General features: G+C 36.0%; 1 protein-coding gene across 1 annotated transcript; it reads right to left on the bottom strand.

The window, feature by feature from the left end:
• Positions 1 to 6,082: 6,082 nt before the first annotated feature.
• Positions 6,083 to 25,044, bottom strand: LOC117317632 (interleukin-18 receptor accessory protein-like). Its single transcript, XM_033872487.1, has 10 exons — positions 24,897 to 25,044; positions 19,488 to 19,770; positions 15,672 to 15,808; positions 14,337 to 14,461; positions 12,350 to 12,469; positions 11,861 to 11,948; positions 11,480 to 11,632; positions 9,662 to 9,799; positions 8,869 to 9,005; positions 6,083 to 7,768 (listed from the first exon to the last, which is right to left on the bottom strand). The coding sequence occupies exons 2-10, from the start codon at positions 19,745 to 19,747 to the stop codon at positions 7,313 to 7,315; spliced, it is 1,614 nt and encodes a 537-aa protein (XP_033728378.1). The 5' UTR covers positions 19,748 to 19,770; positions 24,897 to 25,044; the 3' UTR covers positions 6,083 to 7,312.
• Positions 25,045 to 25,452: the final 408 nt, after the last annotated feature.

Here is a 25,452-nt window from a genome sequence, read left to right on the forward strand (position 1 = left end):
TATATAAAGATGAAAATATCAGCAATTCAAATCATTTTAAAACATCAATTGTTATATAAAGATGAATACATTAGTTATTTAAGGTTATCATTAAATGTCAAATCGTTATATAAAGATGGAAACATCATTTATTTAAATTATCTCAATGTCAATTGTTATATAAAGATGAAAACACCATCGATCTAAATCATCATTAAATGTCAAATGTTAAATATAGAACAAAACATCAGTTTTTTTTAAAAATCACTTAAATCCTGGTCTTGTGATCATGAGCTGTTCTGATTCTCAAACTTTGTTATTTGTTGTCCTCAACTTTAATATAACTAAATCTGTAATGAATACTGGAGGTCGGAGACAAACGACCCAGAAGGTAGAGAGTTGAAGCAAGCCAGACGAATCTGCCATGGATACATGTGTATACACGAGGTCTCTCCAAAAATCCCAGTAATGAATGCGTAAAAACGGCGAGCCCAATGATAAATCTCGGTGTTGGGCTCGACGTTTTTACACACTAAATCTATAATGATAAGCCTAGTCCTATCAACACAAAACATTTGATGACAAACAGCTACAGAAAGCCAAGTTAAGAATTACATCAAAAGATTGCTGACATTTATTTGGTAGTAACAGACTTCTTATAGACAAAGGACTATCAGAGTGCATGGGAGACAACTCACTACGCATTGTTCACTAACATAAGGAATGTATTCTTCATAATATAACACTAAAAGGGAGACAACTCGAATGTTCTTGTCTTCATAATACTTACTACTAACAAATAGCAATAAAAATATTTTAATCATTATTCATATACATGTAGGGAGTGTTGGTCGTCCTAACAGTTTACATGTAGGGAGTGTCGGTCGTCCTAACAGTTTACATGTAGGGAGTGTCGGTCGTCCTAACAGTTTACATGTAGGTATAGTGTCAGTCGTCCTAACAGTTTACATGTAGGGAGTGTCGGTCGTCCTAACAGTTTACATGTAGGGAGTGTCAGTCGTCCTAACAGTTTACATGTAGGTAGTGTCGGTCGTCCTAACAGTTTACATGTAGGGAGTGTCGGTCGTCCTAACAGTTTACATATAGGTATAGTGTCAGTCGTCGTAACAGTTTACATGTAGGGAGTGCCGGTCGTCCTAACAGTTTACATGTAGGGAGTGACGGTCGTCCTAACAGTTTACATGTAGGGGGTGTCGGTCGTCCTAACAGTTTACATGTAGGGAGTGTCGGTCGTCCTAACAGTTTACATGTAGGTATAGTGTCAGTCGTCCTAACAGTTTACATGTAGGGAGTGTCGGTCGTCCTAACAGTTTACATGTAGGGAGTGTCGGTCGTCCTAACAGTTTACATGTAGGTAGTGTCGGTCGTCCTTACAGTTTACATGTAGGGAGTGTCGGTCGTCCTAACAGTTTACATGTAGGGAGTGTCGGTCGTCCTAACAGTTTACATGTAGGGAGTGTCGGTCGTCCTAACAGTTTACATGTAGGGAGTGTCGGTCGTCCTAACAGTTTACATGTAGCGAGTGTCGGTCGTCCTAACAGTTTACATATAGGTAGTGTCGGTCGTCCTAACAGTTTACATGTAGGGGGTGTCGGTCGTCCTAACAGTTTACATGTAGGGAGTGTCGGTCGTCCTAACAGTTTACATGTAGGGAGTGTCGGTCGTCCTAACAGTTTACATGTAGGGAGTGTCAGTCGTCCTAACAGTTTACATGTAGGGAGTGTCGATCGTCCTAACAGTTTACATATAGGTATAGTGTCAGTCGTCCTAACAGTTTACATGTAGGGAGTGTCGGTCGTCCTAACAGTTTACGTGTAGGGAGTGTCAGTCGTCCTAACAGTTTACGTGTAGGGAGTGTCAGTCGTCCTAACAGTTTACGTGTAGGGAGTGTCGGTCGTCCTAACAGTTTACATATAGGTATAGTGTCGGTCGTCCTAACAGTTTACATGTAGGGAGTGTCGGTCGTCCTAACAGTTTACATGTAGGGAGTGTCGGTCGTCCTAACAGTTTACATGTAGGGAGTGTCGGTCGTCCTAACAGTTTACATGTAGGGAGTGTCTGTCGTCCTAACAGTTTACATGTAGGGAGTGTCTGTCGTCCTAACAGTTTACATGTAGGGAGTGTCTGTCGTCCTAACAGTTTACATGTAGGGAGTGTCGGTCGTCCTAACAGTTTACGTGTAGGGAGTGTCTGTCGTCCTAACAGTTTACATGTAGGGAGTGTCAGTCGTCCTAACAGTCTACATCTAGGGAGTGTCGGTCGTCCTAACAGTCTACATGTAGGGAGTGTCAGTCGTCCTAACAGTCTACATCTAGGGAGTATCAGTCGTCCTAACAGTTTACATGTAGGGAGTGTCAGTCGTCCTAACAGTCTACATCTAGGGAGTGTCGGTCGTCCTAACAGTCTACATGTAGGGAGTGTCGGTCGTCCTAACAGTCTACATGTAGGGAGTGTCGGTCGTCCTAACAGTCTACATGTAGGGAGTGTCGGTCGTCCTAACAGTCTACATCTAGGGAGTGTCGGTCGTCCTAACAGTCTACATGTAGGGAGTGTCGGTCGTCCTAACAGTTTACATGTAGGGAGTGTCGGTCGTCCTAACAGTCTACATGTAGGGAGTGTCGGTCGTCCTAACAGTTTACATGTAGGGAGTGTCGGTCGTCCTAACAGTTTACATGTAGGGGGTGTCGGTCGTCCTAACAGTTTACATGTAGGGAGTGTCGGTCGTCCTAACGGTTTACATGTAGGGAGTGTCGGTCGTCCTAACGGTTTACATGTAGGGAGTGTCAGTCGTCCTAACAGTTTACATGTAGGGAGTATCAGTCGTCCTAACAGTTTACATATAGGTAGTGTCAGTCGTCCTAACAGTTTACATATAGGTAGTGTCAGTCGTCCTAACAGTTTACATGTAGGGAGTGTCGGTCGTCCTAACAGTTTACATGTAGGGAGTATCAGTCGTCCTAACAGTTTACATATAGGTAGTGTCAGTCGTCCTAACAGTTTACATATAGGTAGTGTCAGTCGTCCTAACAGTTTACATATAGGTAGTGTCAGTCGTCCTAACAGTTTACATGTAGGGAGTATCAGTCGTCCTAACAGTTTACATGTAGGGAGTGTCAGTCGTCCTAACAGTTTACATGTAGGTAGTGTCAGTCGTCCTAACAGTTTACATGTAGGGAGTGTCAGTCGTCCTAACAGTTTACATGTAGGGAGTGTTGGTCGTCCTAACAGTTTACATGTAGGGAGTGTCGGTCGTCCTAACAGTTTACATGTAGGGAGTGTCAGTCGTCCTAACAGTTTACATGTAGGTAGTGTCGGTCGTCCTAACAGTTTACATGTAGGGAGTGTTGGTCGTCCTAACAGTTTACATGTAGGGAGTGTCAGTCGTCCTAACAGTTTACATGTAGGGAGTGTCGGTCGTCCTAACAGTTTACATGTAGGGAGTGTCGGTCGTCCTAACAGTTTACACATAAACAGACTATACAAAACTGCTGAATATCCAATTTACTTACACTAAATAATTCTTAAAAAATAAATGTATTTATTGCACAAATTATTAAAGAATCGAAAATTATTTCAATTAAAAATATGGAATTAAAACTGACAAATTGACAAGTAGGTTTGCATCAACACATTAATATACCAGTATATGTGTGTTGATTGAATTGTCAAAAGCCTATGGCACTTATAAAGGGAAAATGAAACAATGAGTTAATAAAAAATATAACAATAAAATCATTGACTGTGAATGATTTGTTCGCATATCAGTAAAAAGGTGAGAAATTTCATGTGGAATATATAATTATTGTTCACGCTATATAGATTATCTCAACATAAGATAACATTGTAAATCATCTCTTTACATTTAACTCGAGGAATACAATTTATCCAGCTTTCTGTAAAATCAAAATGGATTTTAATGTCACAACCTTGTATAAAGTGAATGTCATATATTCACCTTTGTGCAATATAAATATCTAAAATCTCCAGCAAGCTACATGTAGCTACTTTTCTAATGAGAATGGAGATTTAAATCTATCAATTAATATATTTTTTTTGATAACACATTACGTCAAGATAGTTTTTAAATGCATTTTACAAAATTGAATTGGTTTAAAATTTGAGTATTAAGAAGTGTGAGTAATTTTCCAAGGGAAGTAATTTGGTCCAAGAAAAATACTCGGAACACCTGGCTTTATTGTGCTATTGTCAGTTTCAATTATAGAAAATAGCAGAATTCAAATTAACTCATTAATATAAAATTTAGGTTGTTTACCTATGTACAAGAGACAAGAAAGTGTATGATGACCAAACCAAGTTTGTCAGTGATCTTTATCCTTACTTCACAAATAATTAAGGATTAACATCAATTATTTTTTCTGTTATACAGTCATAACAGAAAAAACTGGAGTGTACTCTAAATAATTAATGTTAATTCTTATAATTTAATTTCGTCTTATACACACCAAGATATTTCACTTTCTTTGGCGACCTCTTTTCTGTGATAAATTATTACGCAACGTCATCAGCCAATCAAAAATGACGTTATACCTCCATAACAAAATTTTTGACATTGCAAACAACGTAAAAAATTTTGTTATGGAGGTATAACAAAATTATTTCAGCCAATGAAAATGCGTGTTTCATACAAAATTAAATTATTACATAATAACACATAATACTGTGTGATTATTGTGTAGGTCACTGGATTTGGACATAGTATTCTTATTCACCACAGTTACTTCCCTTTGTGTCATCCTACCAATGGTATTATTACGGTAAACCTCCCATCAATTCGAATCGGTGGATAGTTCAAACACATTTTTTTCAATAAAAACTATAACTTTCTAGGAGGTGTTTGTTCTAGCTCTGATTGTTTATAACAGACCCTATTTTGGAAAGGCTGAACATGTCAAAAGAAGAGCATAAAGTAATTTTTTTTATATGAAATTATATACATGTATATGTATACATTGTATATATATATCAATAAGCCTGACAGCCAATGGGGGCCAAGAATGTAGACATGGTCCATTTGATCATTTTACAGCCATCATAATGTTATCTCTATATTTGGAGGGTATTAAGGTTTCGTTAACTGGCAAACTTTTCTGATTTATATAAGAACTACAATAAATATTACGGAGGGTATTAAAATATCTTTAAAAGGCAAACTTTTCTGATTTATATAAGGACTATAATAAATATTACAACTGAAAATAAAACAGGTATATATGATTACAACTGGTAATTCTACCAGGGTATATATTGTCAATAAATAAGTTTCTAAAACTCAATTTTAACAAGAAAGAAAAGACAACTGCACCATAACCCCAACATATTTATAACAAATGATTATAATGGTACATTTTAAAAAGCAAAACCACACATCTTTATCCCAGATTGTACACATACGTTACACATAACTGTGTGTGGAGGATATGTGTTCGCCAGAACAATAACCAAGTATAATATTGTTCCCACTTCTAAGGGATTTCACCCTTTCAAGAAATTAACATTTAAAATAAATTTATCATTTATAAAAACATATAGATATACTAGTTAATGGCAAGATATTTGCCTCATTTCTAAAAGCTTATAAACACCTCACATGGATTTTGATTCTTCCAACAATGTGTATGTAAACAAATTGAACATTTCAACATCTAGTTATGAGCTACTGACATTTGAAATGACATTTTTTGTTGTCAAATATCAGCTATCAGAAAATAAGAATTTCAAGAGGTAAAATTACAACTGTCTTTTCTTTAAAAATTCCCAAAAAATCCAAGTAATTAAAATACTACATCATCATAAAAATATAAATGCACATTACGGTTTCAGAAATTCATAAGATCCATAAGCAACACAGAAAAATATAAAATATTCAACACAAAAATATGGTTAAAACAAGGACAAAAAACATATTAGCAGCCTTGCATTTCGTCAGGGTTTTTCCTGCATCTTAGACACAAAAGAAACATAAAGGACTCCCAAACTAAATGTCTGTGCTTCCTTGGGATGTGTTGTAATCAAACACTGCCATAACAATTTCAATTGACACTAGTATCTAGTTGAGTTTGTATTTTATTACTTAATGCCTGATGACCAATTTGGGTGCTGGAACTGCTTTACCATGATTTTGTCAATTTTAAAATGTAAATGAACTTCTGGATTTCAAAATGGGACTCTGAATTTTCACATCCGAGAGCCCTTGGGACTCTGGATAACAAAACTACAGGGAAAAACCTGTTTCATTAAGTTCATTATAGTCAAATCTTGTTATTTCGACGTCAGTGGGGTCATGAAAAAACTTCAAGATAACCAAGTATATGTTATATAGATTCTTTAATGTGGGGACTGAATTTTTTACTTCGAGCTAAGCAGGGTCTTCAAGTTCAAGATAAAGAAGTTACACTTTATTTTGTAAGTTCTGTATTTGTAATACATTGACGTAAGACTAATGTTAGCATTAAGACACATTATGTATGTGACAATAAATATCTATGTGACGTATGTTACTGCATGAATATATCAGTACAATTTATTAAACAGGAAATGTTAGTAACACTACGGACAAAACAGCATTATTTATTCAATTACATGTTGTTAAAACAGTTTCTAAAGAAATAAATCCAAAAATAATATTGAAATAAAAACATCAACAACTACATCACCTAAACATGTTTATGGTAATAACATTTGAAATTATGAAAGTCGGTGGATTATCATTATAATACCAACCAACTTTGTTTCATAACAATAACGTCTTTTCTACACCAACATCTTTGACATTGACCTGATAACAAACGACCTAGAACATTGTTGAAATGAGTTTTTGTTTATTTGCTGCGACCTTGACCTTAGTTCAGTTGATATCTTTTTTGATCCCTATGATATTAACAGTGTCAAACTGTTTTAATTATTTGAAATATACTATTACTAAATTTCAATTGACCTGGACTTTTGACTTGGACCTTTGCTTTTCTCAAATATTTTCTCTCCATCAAAATCATTAAAATATCATAAAAATATGAAAAAAAGAGGAAATTAATATGAACATGTACAAAAATTAATCTTTGTAATTAGCTCTTGCTCTTACTAACGGGATCTGGATTGAATTTCATCAATATTCCTTAATGAAATTCCTAAGCTTCAAAATTTTAAATTCTGTATAGTGCCTTAATTCCTATGGAAAATTTCCTTCAATTTGGGACACTGATGAGAATGGGGTCTGGTTCTCAGACAAAGTTCTCTGGAAACTGTCAATATAAGATAATATAAACTCCTAACTTATAGGATAATCCTTTCACAGTTAGATAATCAGCTGCATCCTTTCCTCCTGGCTCATCCTCATTCCTTCCATGTCCTCCTCATTCATCTGATCACACTCTTCCATTTTCTGTCTTTTCTTTTTTTGTCTCATATGAACGTTTTCTTCATTATTTTCTAAATTTTTCTTGTTTTCTTTGTCAACTTTTACTTCATCAGTGTTTTTGTTATCCTGCTTCGTCACAGGAAGTTGGTCTGCAGGAACAGGAAGTTGGTCTTCAGGAACAGGAAGTTGGTCTGCCGGAACAGGAAGTTGGTCTGCCGGAACAGGACGCTGATTAATTTCTGCATAGTTGACAGGGTCTCCGATTGCATCCTGCAGTCGCTGCCAGAAGTGTGGTTGTATAGATGTATCAGTCCAGTCCAGGAATGTTTTCCCCATTAACTTCCCTGGAACCTTACACTTGTCATATTTGATAAGAATCAGCACATCCTTTCTCTGAAATGGTCATCGAGATGAAATTATCTGAATATGAATCTTAAAGTTCATATCTCTAAGTTCAATATTTTTGATTTTAGTATAAACCATTCCATACCCAAGATTCACATATGATGAATATACTACTTCTTGTAGGAATGAAATGGAGATGCCACACAGATGGAATAACAGGAAAGAAAATACTTAAATCTAATGCCCAAAAACTTTTGTTAAATTTAGGTTTAGTATTGTTTAACATACTATCAACAGCTAAGGTCATTTAAGGATGGCCTCCCCGGTGTGCGAGATCCATGCATGAGGCTTATGTATGTGCTACTTCACTGAAGCATACTGCCAAAGACATCCAGCAGGACACCCCACCCAGTCAGATAATACTGAAACTAGTCATTCCACTTCCAAAATGCTGAGCACTAGAGCTGTGAATCGCAAGGTGGGTAGCGATACAAATTTATTGCAATACAGGGGTCACGATACGATACATATCGCGATACAGGGGTCACGATACGATACATATCGCGATACAGGGGTCACGATACGATACATATCGCGATATATGAGAAGCTGATGACCCATCAGATATCTGATATTCCATCAAACAGTGGTCATGTTTTGTTTGTGGTATTTCCGGAATATTAGAGTCCCACAAAGCGTTCTTGAATTTAGATAATTTGGATTTGAAAGAACTCCAACAGGCAGCTTTATAAGCCACTAGAATGGCCCTGTCAGCCATGTTGTTTACTACAAAGCGTAAGCTAACGTTGGTCAAGGGAGATAACTACACCTTTTCAAGTATCGCGATACAAATCAAGGATAGACGATGCATCAGTGAATCGGTACACCACTACTGAGCACTAAGCCGACACTACTTCTTTGTTGTGAAGTTCTATGTTCTATGAAATGGCAGCCATTCATAAATGTATCCAGTAAGAATGATGAAACATGCATTTTATATTGTTTATAAAGAGATCATCAACCAGAGTGATATATCAATTATTCAAGGTGTTTGTGTTTTAAATAGTACATGAAGTTTAATCAAAATAAAATTAAGAGATATAATATGGATTGTGACATTAACATATAATATGACCTTGAACTCTGACCTGTGCAATAGCTTTGTTGTGTGCCTGTTGTAGTTCAAACTGCCCCCACATGGATCTGAGGAAATTTTTAGACATCAGGACGATGGTCTTGCGGCTTTTATAGATGGAATCCATGACATTTTCTGCAATGGCCATCCCTGTATGGATGAAGGAACTTTGTTACAAATGTGTATTTTATTGATATTTTCTTACCAAATATCTTCAAATGAAAACACTTCTAAAGAAATGCTCAATATTCAAACAAGTATTTTCTTTCTGGAATAAATTCCTATAAATCTGGTGCTGGAGAAACCCACTAAAGAGGCAGACATTTCTAATATTCTTTCTTAAAACCAAATTAAAATGGGCTTACCCTGTATATTATCTATTTTAATTTTTTTCCCCATATATTATTCATGGCTGAATAAAAAAATCTCCCTCATTATTCTTCGAGAGAAAAATGTTTGTAAAATGGCATCACCAGCAAACCTCTCTCCAGTAATATCCATTAAGTTAGAGTACATGTTCATTAATGTGAAGCAAAGGCAAAGAACCATGATAGATCATTGTTTCCCACATTTTGAAGCAGCTTAATGAAAATAGATAATGATTGGTTTGAAAAATAAAGAAAAATAATGCCCTAATGTTTTTTTTCCACCAATAGAATATCATAAAAAAAATAACTCCCTCCCTCGTCTCGTTTTTAGAAAAATTGGTCAGAGAACCAAGTAATAAATTTTATTTAGCCGAAAATTTTGCCGTAAATTTTCTGTATGAGATCTTTTACCATTGTGATTAGGTGACATAGAATTACCTGGTACAAAGTCTTTGAAATCTATGTTGACATTATAGCCCATGTTGAGAAGCTCCGTGAAGAGTTTAGATTTCACCCACTCTTCATCTTCACTGCTGTAGGAAATGAAAACGTCGTACTCCAGTTGATAGCCAGGTACTACAAGTACAACAAGCAATCTGAGCGTAACACAATGACACAAGTAATACAATTATGTACAGTGTAATCACATGTAACCTGGGTATATATTATATATTCAGGTCATGGGGTCACCGGTAGGTGTAGTAATACAATTATGTACAGTGTAATCACAGGTCTACCAAAGATCATAGGATTTGATATCTTTTATGATTTATAGAAGTTTTAGTCATTGGAAAACTATATAAATGTACATATTTTACCAGTAAATTTATTTTTGCGATTTTTGCACTGAAGGAATTTTGTTAAATCTACAATGCTCATTTTATATGGCAAGCTTTGTCTGTCCACTAATTTATCATTGCGCTAATTTGTTTTAATTTGTTTTTGCGCTAAAATTTGAGCACGCTGAAATATGTTTTTGCGCTAAAATTTGAGCACGCTGAAATAAGTATGTTTACAGATATTTATAACCTCGAGGAGGAACAATATTTGTCAATCGCATACCAAACATGATGTTACATTCTTATACGAAATAAAATCAACATAGACAAAGTACAAGGTCATGTCAAGGTCAGAACTCCTACAACGGTTTATAGAGGTTATTGGAAGAGGGGGAAACAAAGGGCAATAACTCTATCAAAAGTTGTCAAATCAAAGTGCCATTCAAGGAATCAAATTACATATCATTATAAAGTCCAGAATTTCCAAACAAAAAAGAGTTGGACAAACTAAAAATAGTGTAGTGGTATACCATTATAATAATGCTTAAAATCACACAAAAATAAAATTTGTTTGCCTTTAAAATCCATCAAACATTTTTGCCAAATTTGGATATTACATCATGGTGAAGGTTAGCAATTTTTCATATACCTGAAAATATAACAAATGTGTGATATCTCACATCCCAGGTAAACAATAACATACACTATGGCTGTCATAGTTACAGAATTCTGGCCCAAGTTACTAGGGCTGTCATAGTTACAGAATTCTGGCCCAAGTTACTATAGGGCTGTCATAGTTACAGAATTCTGGCCCAAGTTACTAGGGATGTCATAGTTACAGAATTCTGGCCCAAGTTAATAGGGCTATCATAGTTACAGAATTCTGGCCCAAGTTACTAGGGCTGTCATAGTTACAGAATTCTGGCACAAGTTACTAGGGCTGTCATAGTTACAGAATTCTGGCCCAAGTTACTAGGGATGTCATAGTTACAGAATTCTGGCCCAAGTTACTAGGGATGTCATAGTTACAGAATTCTGGCCCAAGTTACTAGGGATGTCATAGTTACAGAATTCTGGCCCAAGTTACTAGGGCTATCATAGTTACAGAATTCTGGCCTAAGTTACTAGGGCTGTCATAGTTACAGAATTCTGGCCCAAGTTACTAGGGCTGTCATAGTTACAGAATTCTGGCCCAAGTTACTAGGGATGTCATAGTTACAGAATTCTGGCCCAAGTTACTAGGGATGTCATAGTTACAGAATTCTGGTCCAAGTAACTGGGGCTGTCATAGTTACAGATACTGGACATATTTGACCTTTATAAAACGTACCTGATTAAATCAAACGTGTGTGAACTTTGCCCCTTTGGTATTATTACTGTTCTTTGTATTAACTGTTTTGTTATTGTCATTCCAATCCAAGACATACCTAGGTACTCTGGGTAACATGTAACAGTCGTACTAAGCACAAAGGCTTACCATCATAATTCTCTGGATCCAGAAGTGGCCAATCCACCGCGTCCTTCCTACATTTTACTCTGATTACCATGACGACGACCAGCAGGACAATGACTAAACCTCCACCGGCTGCTATCACAGCGATCTGCCATGTCGACAACACCTCCCCAGCATCTGAAACCATATATCAGAGATGTGGACAGATGAAGGACGGAAATAATTGGGATTAAATATTAAAAAGATTTGATTTACAATTCAGGATAAATTTTAAAAATTACATAAAATATGTAGTTTTGCATTTAACATGTGCATTGTATTAATACATTATGATTTTGTTTGACCAGAAAACTGTCTGACAAACGAACACTTAAACACCCTGTTTGTGTCCCCTATCACCCTTACCTGGCTGGTATTGCTGTAAGGTGATCGTCCTATTATCTGTACCGTAACTATTTTCTGCCACACATGTATATTCACCAAAGTCTTCACTCTTGTGACAAAAAAAAAAGTTAAAAAAGAGGGGTAAATTAAATGCAAATTATTGATATTTTTTTTCAAAATAAATACTTAATAGCTCTGGGATATATAATCACTGGTGGATTTAAGGGGGGGGGGGGGGGCTAAAATTGTATGAATCTATCATGAAATACATGAGTACCCCCCCACCCCTATTTTGGCATGCCCCCTCTAACTGAATCCTGTATCCGACCTTGATAATAGAACTGGTACACGACCCAGGAGTAATAGATTCTATTTCTCTGTCATCATCACCAAGAAGTGATATATTCTATTTCTCAATATTCTATTTCTCGATCCACATCAAACAGGAGTTATAGATTCTATTTCTCTGTCTACACACAGGAGTAATAGGTTATATTACTCTATACTGACTGTCACATTGGTGATGTTTAGAATCAGTTCCCTCCTGCCATTCTCATGGCTCAAATTGTCCCAAGTGTAGTGAGAAGTGTCATTCAATTTGGTTCCATTTCGTTTCCACCATCGTCCCAGCTAAAACACAAAATATAAACAATTAGGGGAACAGGTACAGAAAATATTTTCTTGGCAATGGAAGCTTTGTTTTCAACTTTTATCAGAGAGTGATGTTTGGTGATATCCTGAATTAACGAACAATACATCTCACTACACTAAAATGAAATCCAGGGTGTATTTATACTTTTCCATAATTGCTTCAAAACCATAAAAATAAACATGTTATTGTGCATTTTAGTTAGTTGGAATTTTGTCACTTTTATATATACATGTATGTGTTATCCAGGAAAAATTTCTCAGTTCCTTAATGATTCAAATGAAATGTAAACAACCAGCCAACCACACCAGAAAATATCTGTAATACCTATAAATTCAAATTGTGTGCATGAGTCTCCCTTCGTCTTGATTACAGTGTATGATTTCAAAAATTTTGGTAAAAAACTTTCAACAAGATAAACCTCTGATGTGCCAGCATTATTGCCATTACATTTTGTAAGCAAATGTTGAAAAATGTATCTAATAATATACACTGTAGATTTTAAACACATTGTGTGATTATTAGACTGGATTTTTCACAAAAAACTATTACTGTATTTGAACTTATAAGCACACAAATTTGCACAAAAGGGGTGGGGGGGGGGGGGGGGGTATGCTTAATAAAACCATGTACACATGTAATCTGTGTGGAAAATAGTTTTTTTCATTGACTTCTTTTATATACTGAAAACAAATAATGACAGATTATTAAATGATCCATGAAGTATAAGGATCTTTTTATATGTTTAACACACAGATCCTCATTTCCTGAAAAAAGGTTGGGGTGTACTTATAGTGGTAGGATTGTGCTTATGTAAAAAATATCAGTAATGTTAACAATTAAAGGGAAGTAACTCCCACAAAACAACCACAGTTAAAAGATCAGTGGCACATTTTGTGTAGATGAAGAAATTCAAAATATAACAACTACATCCAGATTTGTCTACATGGACACAGAGTTTGATAAAATGTGAAAATTGTCCAGATTTGTCTACATGGACACAAAGTTTGAAAACCTTGAACAAATGTCCAAAATTGTCTACAAGCTAAGGACACACAGTTTGACCACAGGGCCGTGACACAGGTTATGAGTCGTAGGGTAGGCATATTAACAGTTTACAAAATGATACGATAGTGACGTGGCCCTGTGGTTTGACAGACAGTGATTCGAGTTTTCCCGCTAAACTTCTATGCTGGGAGCATTATAACACAGTGTTTAGGGTTAATAGATCAAGGTCTAGAATATTTACAATATTTATCTGATAACAGTTTCCCTATCATACTGTTGTAAATAAAACATTTCTAATCTTGCAAGCATTTTTTTAATGACCTGCAAGTTTAAACTGATAAAACATTTCCCATGACCCAGCTGATAACTGGAAATGTTTACCTGTATATCTCGGGATTGAAGCCTTCAGATTTGGATCAGTGTAACATTGTTTTTATAATGGAGTGTCAATTCACCGGGGAATCCTCTGATGGATTAAAAACTGTTCACTACAAAACACATGTAAGCCTTATCACTGGACTAGAGTGTTTGATCAGAACCAAACATTCCAGTTATGACTACTCTGCTCTAACTATGGTGAACCAAAGGATCTTGTTTTGTAGGAGATGGCAGAATATAATAGAACTACTGATTTGTACAAATATACACTAGTTTTGTGTGTGCCTCACATGAATGTTTACCCCATATAAAACAAATAAATAAAAATAAAAAATTATACTAGATTCTAATCTTTTTAACACAAATTTTTTTGTTTGGTTTAAAAGATTTAGCAAACAAATTTTTTATTTTCACTATTGAATTATCAGTTTAATTTTTCATTTTCACTATTGAATTAGTTACCTCCCACAGTGATGAACCTATTGTCATTGTACAGCTAATCTGGGTGCTGTCTCCCAGAGAAACGGCCTTGACCCCGTTCACTGGAGATGTCCCCACGATACTTGGTGCGTCTGCAGGAGTAACCGCTGCAAAACAAGACAATGGAATGAAATAAATTAACAACAACTTTATCAGGATTATAGTGTTAATATTTAATTAATATAATGTTATGCATTATATCGAATAATATCATTAGTAATAAATAATAATTAATATTATAAATATAAAAACATTTTGATATACTTAAAGAATTGTTAATTATTGATTTATTCACCTTTGTCTAAAATGGTATAATTGATTTTTGCGCATGTTTTTATTTCTAGTTCTATTTGGTTCTTAATGAGTCTTACTGTTGATGAGCCATAAAGCAATAACAAAACAAAAAGAAGAATATTTTGAGTTAGAAAAGGTCTGTGATTTAATTGTCCAAGTGCGAGCTAATGAATTTTGACTCTATACATTTATTGATAATATTTCAGTTATTGAAATACTACAAAGGTTCATGTCTGTGTGATTCTACAGGTAGTTGTTTTGCCTGTGTACATATGTACAGCCAAATTTCTGGTTTTATTTTTATGTCTTCTAAAATCTCATTTTAGACAAATATTTCTTTCAAAATTGACAACTTTAAAGGAAAGCTCTGCTTGTTAATATCCTCACAAGTCAAAATCTTGTTCTACAAAATTCATGTTTCGGTCACCTGAGTTTTGAAATATTTCTGTAAATTTGACCCTTTTTCACCCTGCCCACCAGCCCCTGGGGTTCAGTCAGGACCAACATGTCCATACCATCAAACTGTAATCCTATGCTGATAATGTTAACCAATTAAGTTAGAATGAATTCCAATAGAAATGAAACAAATGATAGTGAAAATGTGATTTCCCTATATAAACTATAGTAAAGTTTACCCCCTCTCCAGGGACAAAAGTGAGACCCAAGGGTCATGAAATTCACAATTTTGGTAAAGCACTTTAAGATCTTTCTATCAGTAAAGAGTATTTGTGTATTTGATTCTACCATATCTGGAAGTTGAGAAAAAGATTTTTGAAATTTTAATCAATTTGACCCTTATTGGCCCAGCCTGGGGGGTGGGGACCATATAATTCACAATTTTGGTTGACATTTGGCCATGGAAGTTTCCTGCCAAATTTCATTGAATTTGGTTTAGGGGTTTTGGAGAAGAAGTTGAAAATGTAAATTGTTTACAGATGGACAACGAACGATGACAGACAAAAGGCGATTAGAATAGGTCACTTATGACTTCGTCTCAGGTGACCTAAAAAACTGTATACTTACGGACAACAGTTTCATATCTGCTATATGTACACGTTTGGCCGACACCATCCCTGACAGTGCAAGCATACAATCCCTGGTCAGAATTGATCAAAGGTGGCCAGATGTTCAGAACCTGGTTTTCCATTTCAAAACGAGCAGTACTGTTGTTAAGGACCTTAAGACATTTTTTTTGTGATCTCTAAGGTTCTTTTAATTACTAGAAACTCAGCTGTTATGTTTAAAATGATATATTATACACACATACAATGGTTGAATAGTTAGTTATTACAATACCGTTGGGGGGAGTGGGGGTGGGGGGACAATTGGGGGGGGGGGGGGGCATCAATTATCTCAAAAACAAAGTTAAGTATTATCGTAGAAAATACTTCCAAATCAATGTATACATCAACAGTGTAAAGATAATTTAAAAGTATTACACAAGAAAATATAACAAGAGGCCCAGAGGGCCTGTATCGCTCATCTGGATTTCATGATATATGAAACAAGAATGATGATTAAGTATATTTGTCACTGGTATTGCTATGTCAATATATCAGGCATTTTATATGGGTATGTGAGGTATGCCAAAAAAATGCATTAATTCATGAAATGAAATTGACTTTTGGCGCAACCCCTTAGGGATGATACCACACAAATGTGAGTGATATCCATTGCTTAGTTTCAGAAAAGAAGTTGTTTAAACCAATTGACCCCTTTTGACCCCGCCCTCTGCACCCGGGAGGTCAGTTCCTTCCTTTATAAAATTTTGAATCCTTACCCAAAAGAATGCTACCAGTCAAATATGAGCTGTTTCAGAGAAGAAGTTGTTCATATCAATTTAGCCAAATTGACCCCTTTTGGCCCCACCCCTCAGCCCCTTGGTGGGGTCAACCCTAAAATTTGTACAATTTTGAATCCCAACCCCATAACCATTGATTAGTTTCAGAGAAGTTGTTTATATCAATTTAACTAAATTAACCCCTTTTGGCCCCGCCCCTCAGCCCCAAGGGGGTGGGCCCCATCATTTGTTCAATTTTGAATCCTTAACTCAAGGGAATGCTACCAGTCAAATATTAGAGATATCCATTGCTTAGTTTCAGAGAAAAAGTTGTTTATGTCAAATCTGCCAAAATGACCCCTCTTGGCCCCGCCTCTCAGCCCCAAGGGAGGTCGGCCCCACTATTTGTACAATTTTGAATTCCGACTCCAAAGGGATGCTCACAGTCAAATATGAGCAATATCAATTGCTTGGTTTCAGAAGAGAAGTTGTTCATATCAATTTAGCCAAATTGACCCCTCTTGGCCCCACCCCTCAGGCCCCCTTGGGGTCAGCCTCACCATTTGTACAATTTTGAATCCCCACCCCATAGTGATGCTCACAGTCAAATATGAGCAACATCAATTGCTTGGTCTCAGAAGAGAAGTTGTTCATATCAATTTAGCCAAATTGACCCCTCTTGGCCCCACCCCTCAGGCCCCCTTGGGGTCAGCCTCACTATTTGTACAATTTTGAATCCCCACCCTATAGTGATGCTACCAGGCAAATATGAGCAATATTCATTGCTCGGTTTCAGAGAAGAAGTCGTTTATATCAATATAGCCCAATTGACCACATTTGGCCCCGCCCATCAGGCACTCAGGGGGTCAGTCCCATCATTTGTACAATTTTGAATCCCCACCCCATAGTGATGCTACCAGGCAAATATGAGCAATATCCATTGCTTGGTTTCAGAGAAGAAGTCGTTAATATCAATATAGGTATATTGACCCATTTTGGCCCCGCCCCTCAGGCCCCCAGGGGGTCAGCCCCACCATTTGTACAATTTTGAATCCTCACCCCATAGTGATGCTACCAGGCAAATAGGAGCGATATCCTTTGCTTGGTTTCAGAGAAGAAGTCATTTATATTAATAGAATCAAATTGACCCCTTTTGGCCCCGCCCCTCAGACCCCTGGGGGGTCAGCCCCACCATTTGTACAATTTTGAGTCCACACCCCATAGGGATACTTCTGACAAAATTTGGTCAAATTCTGATCAGTGGTTATGAAGAAGAAGTCAATTGTTGACGGACGGACGGACGACAGACGACGGACGGACGACGGACGACGGACGACGGACGCAACGGTATGGCATAAGCTCACCTTGGTCCTTCGGACCAGGTGAGCTAAAAATGTAAAAAAAAATTATTATTTCAATAAACCAACTTGATCAAAATGCATAACTCTAAATTTAACATGTACTTATCAATCCTGCAATAGGGTCATGCCTCTTAACAAGCACATACCAGACATTAATCCAATACCTGGCATTAACCTGATACATGACAATATATAACCCGATACCTAACAATAACCTGATAACTAACAATAACCTGATACCTAACAATAACCTGATACCTAACAATAACCTGATACCTAACAATAACCCGATACCTAACAATAACCTGATACCTAACAATAACCCGATACCTAACAATAACCCCATATCTAACAATAACCCCATACCTTACAATAACCTGATACCTAACAATAACCTGATACCTAACAATAACCTGATACCTAACAATAACCTGATACCTAACAATAACCCCATACCTAACAATAACCTGATACCTAACAATAACACCATACCTAACAATAACCCGATACCTAACAATACCCCCATACCTAACAATAACCTGATACCTAACAATAACCTGATACCTAACAATAACCCCATACCTTACAATAACCTGATACCTAACAATAACCTGATACCTAACAATAACCTGATACCTAACAATAACCCCATACCTAACAATAACCTGATAACTAACAATAACCTGATACCTAACAATAACCTGATACCTAACAATAACCTGATACCTAACAATAACCTGATACCTAACAATAACCTGATACCTAACAATAACCTGATACCTAACAATAACCTGATACCTAACAATAACCCCATACCTAACAATAACTCGATACCTAACAATAACCCCATACCTAACAATAACCCCATACCTAACAATAATCTGATACCTAACAATAACCTGATACCTAACAATAACCTGATACCTAACAATAACCCCATACCTAACAATAACCCCATACCTAACAATAACCCCATACCTAACAATAACCCCATACCTAACAATAACCTGATACCTAACAATAACCTGATACCTAACAATAACCTGATACCTAACAATAACCCCATACCTAACAATAACCTGATACCTAACAATAACCCCATACCTAACAATAACCCCATACCTAACAATAACCTGATACCTAACAATAACCCCATACCTAACAATAACCTGATACCTAACAATAACCCCATACCTAACAATAACCTGATACCTAACAATAACCTGATACCTAACAATAACCTGATACCTAACAATAACCCGATACATGACAATAACCCCATACATGACAATAAGCCGGATACTGACAAAAACCCATGACTGAAGCCAATATGCGACAACATAAGCCCATACCTGACAATAAACGCATACGTGACAATAAACCCATACCTGACAATAAACCCATACCTGACAATAAACCCATACCTGACAATAAACCAAAGTGAGACAATAAGCCAATGCCTGACAATTATATCATGTCTGACAATTAATTCATGTCTGACAATTAATTCATGTCTGGCAATAAGTTATGATGTCTGACAATAAGCAAAGATGTCTGACAATAAGCCCATACCTGGAAGTTTCATTTCCCTGCAGTAAGCCCACTCATACATTGAGCCAAAGCTTATGTCTTGGTTGCTAATTGCTAACTGACGGTAAAATAGGACTGAACATTTCCAGACATGAATATAAAGGATATTGGTCCGAAGGCTGGATCACTTCTCCATCTTTAGTCCATGTTACGTTGAAGCTTGGAGTCAATGTTGTATTGACTGTACACCTAAACACTAACATGCTGGCCCCTGCCATGTGTGGACTATCTGGCCACTGAGGACTTGGGCTAAATCTGGGTCCTTTGGAGTGAAGGCAGTCGCCATACATATGATTGTTGGAGTTCTCTAAAGCCATACTCAGATAAGGCAGAAATGCAAGGGAGACAATCAATCTGATTTGTACCATTTTTCTCTGTTGCGGTGAAGAATCTAAAACAAAAGTGAAAATTTTCAAACGTGTCTCAATATTATTTGATTAAATTCATATTCTTAACAAAATCTCATATACAACAGCACATGGGACTAGGATTTATTTCTGAGGGAGGGGGGCTCAGACTAGTGATTCTTACTAATATATTATTCCTGGGGGAGGGGGACATGGACTGGTGATTCTCACTAATATTAAGAGCGCTGTTTTCTTCCTTGGGGAGGGTGACTTGGTCTGGTGATTCTTGATAATATTTAATTGATTTAATACTAAACCTTAGGAGAAAATGGCTTGTAGTTATAGCTTAGGGTCCATTATAAAAACAGACAGGTGCCTATACAGTTTCATCACATTGAATCAAATTCCTTTTTTTCTGGATAAATAAAAATAAATGCAGGATCAATATTATGGAGGGACCAGACAAAAACCATCGCACTTTCTGATGACAGTGAGGTAAACATTTACCTCAAAATTAAATGTTGACCTGATATTACCAGAGTCTGAAGCTCATCAGTGTATTGTATCTCTTAAAACAAGAGGCCCAGAGGGTCTGTATCGCTCACCTGAATTATTCAGCAACCAAAGATTTTTCAAAACATATTAAAAGATTATTCTTAGAAATTCATCTACAATATTTTTTCTATTTTGGGATTTGCCTCTCAGCACCATGGGGAACATGATTCCATTTCTAAGTCCTAATTCCATACATGGGAGATTCATCAGACCAGGGACCTTTAAAGATCTATGTACGTCCTAATCAGAAGGTTTCTAGTGTCGTCCTAATCAGGTTTCTAGTGTCGCATCGGCCTTAAAAAATCTGATATGGGCCATGCCACATGGGGTAGGCGTGGTCCTACGGAACAAAAAAATTGGATATGGGCCATGCCACAGGAGGAAGGCGTGGACCTACGTAACAAAAAAAATCGGATATGGTTCGGAGGTCCCGGGTTCAAACCCCAGTCTGGCCGCTACATTTTCTCCTCTCCTGTTATACAAGAATACTTGTCAAGGACATGTACATTGTCAGACAGGTACAAAGTGCACTCCGAGTGCACTCCGTTTGGACTTGGAGTGCACTCCGTTTGGACTCCAGGTAAACTTGGAGTGCACTCCAAGTGCACTCCAAGTTTACCTGGAGTCCTATCAGGCTCCAATTCTACCTGGGTACACATGTATCACATGTACCTGTAACCAAGTACATATACACATAATGTTTATATATAGATGTATACTCATATACATTAAGACTCCTAAAACATGTAACAATAAGATATGTATTACTGTTTTATCTTTGTATATATCATATAATTTTGTTGGTTCATTTTTATTTTGGTTAACAAACAATGCATCTAATATAATTGATTTTTTTTATTAGAAAACCCTATATAAGTGACTGAATAGATATGGCACTTTGTTGAAAAATATATGACAGCATTCCTTTGATTTGAAGAATTTTAACAAGCCACGCCGTAAATGAAAAGAAATTGGGAATAAACAGAAATGTATTTGGCAAGTTGTTTGTGGTCTCTCAAAATGTAGAGTCTGAATGTGTACGGAACTATCTTGTACTCAAAGTACTACTGTTTTTAATATTTCAAATACTTTACTTCCAACAGTATATGTATTACTTAACATACAATACAAAAGAAAGCTTGTTTTTTTTATCACCTTGATAGCATATTCTGGATCCAATGTCTAGTTTTGTTTAGAGTTTAACATCAGACTTACTTTTCCATTTGGTAAACCAACTGTTTGTTTTTTTTGTTATGGTAAACCAACTGTTTTTTGTTTGTTTGTTATACCTGCCTCATTAAATCCAGGTCATACATGGAGTTCTTTTAACTGTTATGTAAGATACAATCCCGTCCCCCCTCCCCCACCCATCCCCACTCCCCACTTCCAGAATCAATATTTACCTGTATATCAAGCGTGATTACAGGGGTGTGGAGAAAAGACAGACTTACACTGACCCCAATAATGACCCCTTCCTCCAAGTTTACCTTATAAGGTGTGAAGATCAGGACAGGTGTACACAGTCATCTAACTAGATAAAGACTCCCTTAATTGTTAAATGGAAACTGGTCGTCACACCTTACCTTTACCTAGCCTGAGTTTCCTCTGGCCCTGACACCATATCTGGTGTATATGGTGTCAGGGCCAGAGGAAACTCGGGCTAACCTATATACCAAGGTAATATAGAATATGTGACTGTCTATATCTGACACTTTTGAAATGATATGATTGTTCATTACTATTAAAATACTATTACAACAACAGTTATAAGTCATTATCATATATATATAAAAAAAAAATAACAAAAGATATTTTATTTCAAACTGGTACTTTTACTTTGTGTCTTTAATATTATAATGGAAGTATGTATAGGGTATTAGAAGTCAATTATAATGTAAATCACCATAGGTTAATATAATTTTCATGTATGAGTTAAGTAAATACTTATCAAACATTCCATACACTAACTGCAGCTTACCTTATGAAATTTTTTTTAAAGTTTAAACATTTCACTTTATGATTTTATAATTGTCTTGAACAACCATTGTACATTCATGACCTGTATCTGTTACATATTGACTGAATAGGAATAGAAAACGATGTAGTTCCAACAGGTAAGTTTTACAGGTAAATGGTACATAGGTTGCCAGTGTCCAACTGCCCAGAGGCAAATTGTACCTCAGGCAGTTTCCTATTTCCTATTATGATCCCATTTCCTGGACGAGAACAATGTGTACTAATTACGGCTATAGGTTGGTTTTGGGAAATGGTGAATTTACATTTATTATACCATTGGGAATTATACTGATTTTTTTTTTACTTTAATCTCTTTCTTTACAATTATTTTTTAAAGCAATGTCTTTATATTTTCGAATATAACAAGATAAGAACTGCGTCATTTCTTAATTTGATTTGCATTAGTTTTTCCTGAACTTATATCATTCAACATTGTACCTCTACATACCGGACACCTGCATAAACCGGCCAATACGTTTAGTCTCAATGACTTACAGTTTAGACAGGTTACAATGTAATAAGAAACAACTTATTTTTACTTTCTAATTTCGGTATAGAATAACTTCATTTTAATAGTGTTAATGGTTTTACAGCTTATTTTGACATTTCCACCTTAATTATATCGGTATTTCGTTTATAATTTTGGTCTGATTAAGGCCTCTCAGATGGAGAGCTACAATCCTTTCCTTCAGGTCAGGAGATAATTTTACTGTTCTGATGGCCTGAGGCTACACACCCTGCTTTGCACAGCTTCATCATTTGAAGCCATACAACGACAAATATTGACATAGGTATTTCTGTGAACCCAGGACAGTACCTGTAGCTGGCTACTAAAACTCACCTGGCACAGTTCTCAGGTGGGTCAGGCCAGAGTCAGTCATGCATGGCCAATAATAATAGCAATTATAACAGATACTGTCATTTATTATGGGTAGTACAGAACTACATACTTGTGTGTACATTATGTCAGAACATTATTTTAACCAGGTAATGCTCGTAAATATTTACAGTTGTAAATGTATATTTTTTTAACAATACATTTAAAAATATAAACCTATATAAACTATATTGATTATGTTTATTTTATAATTACTTGCCTGAACTGAGTACATATCTGTAGTTATATTTTCCTTTCATGTAGAGAATGTCTTATTAAAAAAAACATAAGTCATTAAATACTGTAAACTTTCAATATTTTGAATAATCAATAACATAATATAGATACATTATCTAAACTTCCTTTAAAGTCATGATATGTGTACAGAAATAAATATTCTAATTGAAATAATTTTTACTTCCTTAATAAAATGAAATACAATTTAATTACATTTAAATAAAATATGAAATAATAAGCAATTAACTTTCATAAAAACCTGATTATAGCATAAATTGTATAACTGTATTTTATGGATCTTAATAAATATAGATTTAACATGTAGGCATATTATTACCATGTATTAACAATAAAATAAATATTCCTAGTAGACTAAACAAATGTAAATAGTAATATGAACAGAACAAAAGTAATTTGTAAAAATCTATTTATTTATAATAAATTATATTAAAAGCATCAAAGTATTAATATCTATCAGAGACATATATACAAATATGTATGATATAGTCTGATTATAGACCCGGGGCAGACATGGTGTCTTATAGGACTCCAGGTAGACTCGGAGTCCACTTGGAGTGCACTCCAAGTTTACCTGGAGTCCAAATGGAGTGCACTCCAAGTCCAAATGGAGTGCACTTGGGTGTAACCTTTAGTCTACACTCAACTGTACATGTAGTTGTGGGACGAGTCATACTCAGGAGAGGCTAATTTTTTTTATCTGACAATTATTTTTTTGTGATGAAGGTCCGTGCCTACCCCCTGTGGGCCATGCAACTAACTATATATTCACAGTCACCTGGAAAACATCTATTCCAAATTTCCCCGATTGGGCCCCACTCCTCTGTGACCCTGTCATGGTCATTGAAAGATCCTGACACAAATCAATAAAGGACTGCTTTTATTTGAATGGGAACAACTTGATTATGACCCAGTTTATAGTACTAATCCATCGACTTTCCACTTGAGTTGTGGTTATTTAAATGTGCATTATCATGATTAATGGAAATTACCAAGTTAGACATATCCTATTTATGTTGAATTGTTCATGAATACCAATGTCCAATCACGGGAGTTTCAAGTTCTATCACTAAGAATATAATTAATTAGCCCTAATTAGGCAAACCCATATATAAATACCCCGTATACTGCAAAATCCTGTGGTAAAATATGTACGCTCCTTGTGTATATGTATACAGTCTAAGCTTAATTAATTAATTGGTGGAAAAAAAATAGAGTCAATTAAAGTAAGCACAATGCAGTATATTCCTTTACGCATGGACATTGAACAAATCTAAAAGGTCATCATAACATTGACAGTCCGCTGTGTTCGAGATGTGGTTATCAAAACACACAGGTTAAGCGTATCGGGCAATCAGTTTATGACACAACACCCACCAAAAACTGAAAACGAAACCAAACTGTATACAGTGGTATCTATAACTGTATGGGCAGTGTCACAAAACTACCATTACCTAACGACCTCACCTGTTATCTTTGCCGGACGTAAAGCCACACGAGTTGATAGCCTACAGCCGACATACACGCTCTCTGTACTGTAGGTCGACTTGCGTACGTTTTCTAAAAGCAGACAAACGTCGATTTCTGAAAACCTATTTCGTGGAACTACCCACCACGCTCTAGTTGGCAAGGAAGAACGATAACTCATGCAATCAATAACGCTTATACATCTACATGTATGTTGTCCATGTTCCAGGGCCTACTACTGCCACCCAATAGAAAGACTATCGTGAAATCATCATTTTTCTGATTGGATAATGTTAGATAATTTAAGCTTCAATGTTACAAAACGGGAGGTATATTATTTTACTCATGTTAGGTGTTTTTTTTCAACAGTTACAAAAAAAAAACACGTGCTTTAGAAAGTGTTTTTGTAACTGTGGAAAAGCATGCAGGGACCTACAGATGTAACTACATGTATGTCCGTAGTAAAATAACAAACGAGAGTGAAATTAAGGAATACCATACAGGTCAAGAAGATCACTATGGAAGTATACAGAAAATCACGAAACAACATTTCTGA

The sequence above is a fragment of the Pecten maximus genome, chromosome 19 (genome assembly GCF_902652985.1).
Source record: "Pecten maximus chromosome 19, xPecMax1.1, whole genome shotgun sequence".
NCBI lineage: Eukaryota > Metazoa > Mollusca > Bivalvia > Pectinida > Pectinidae > Pecten > Pecten maximus.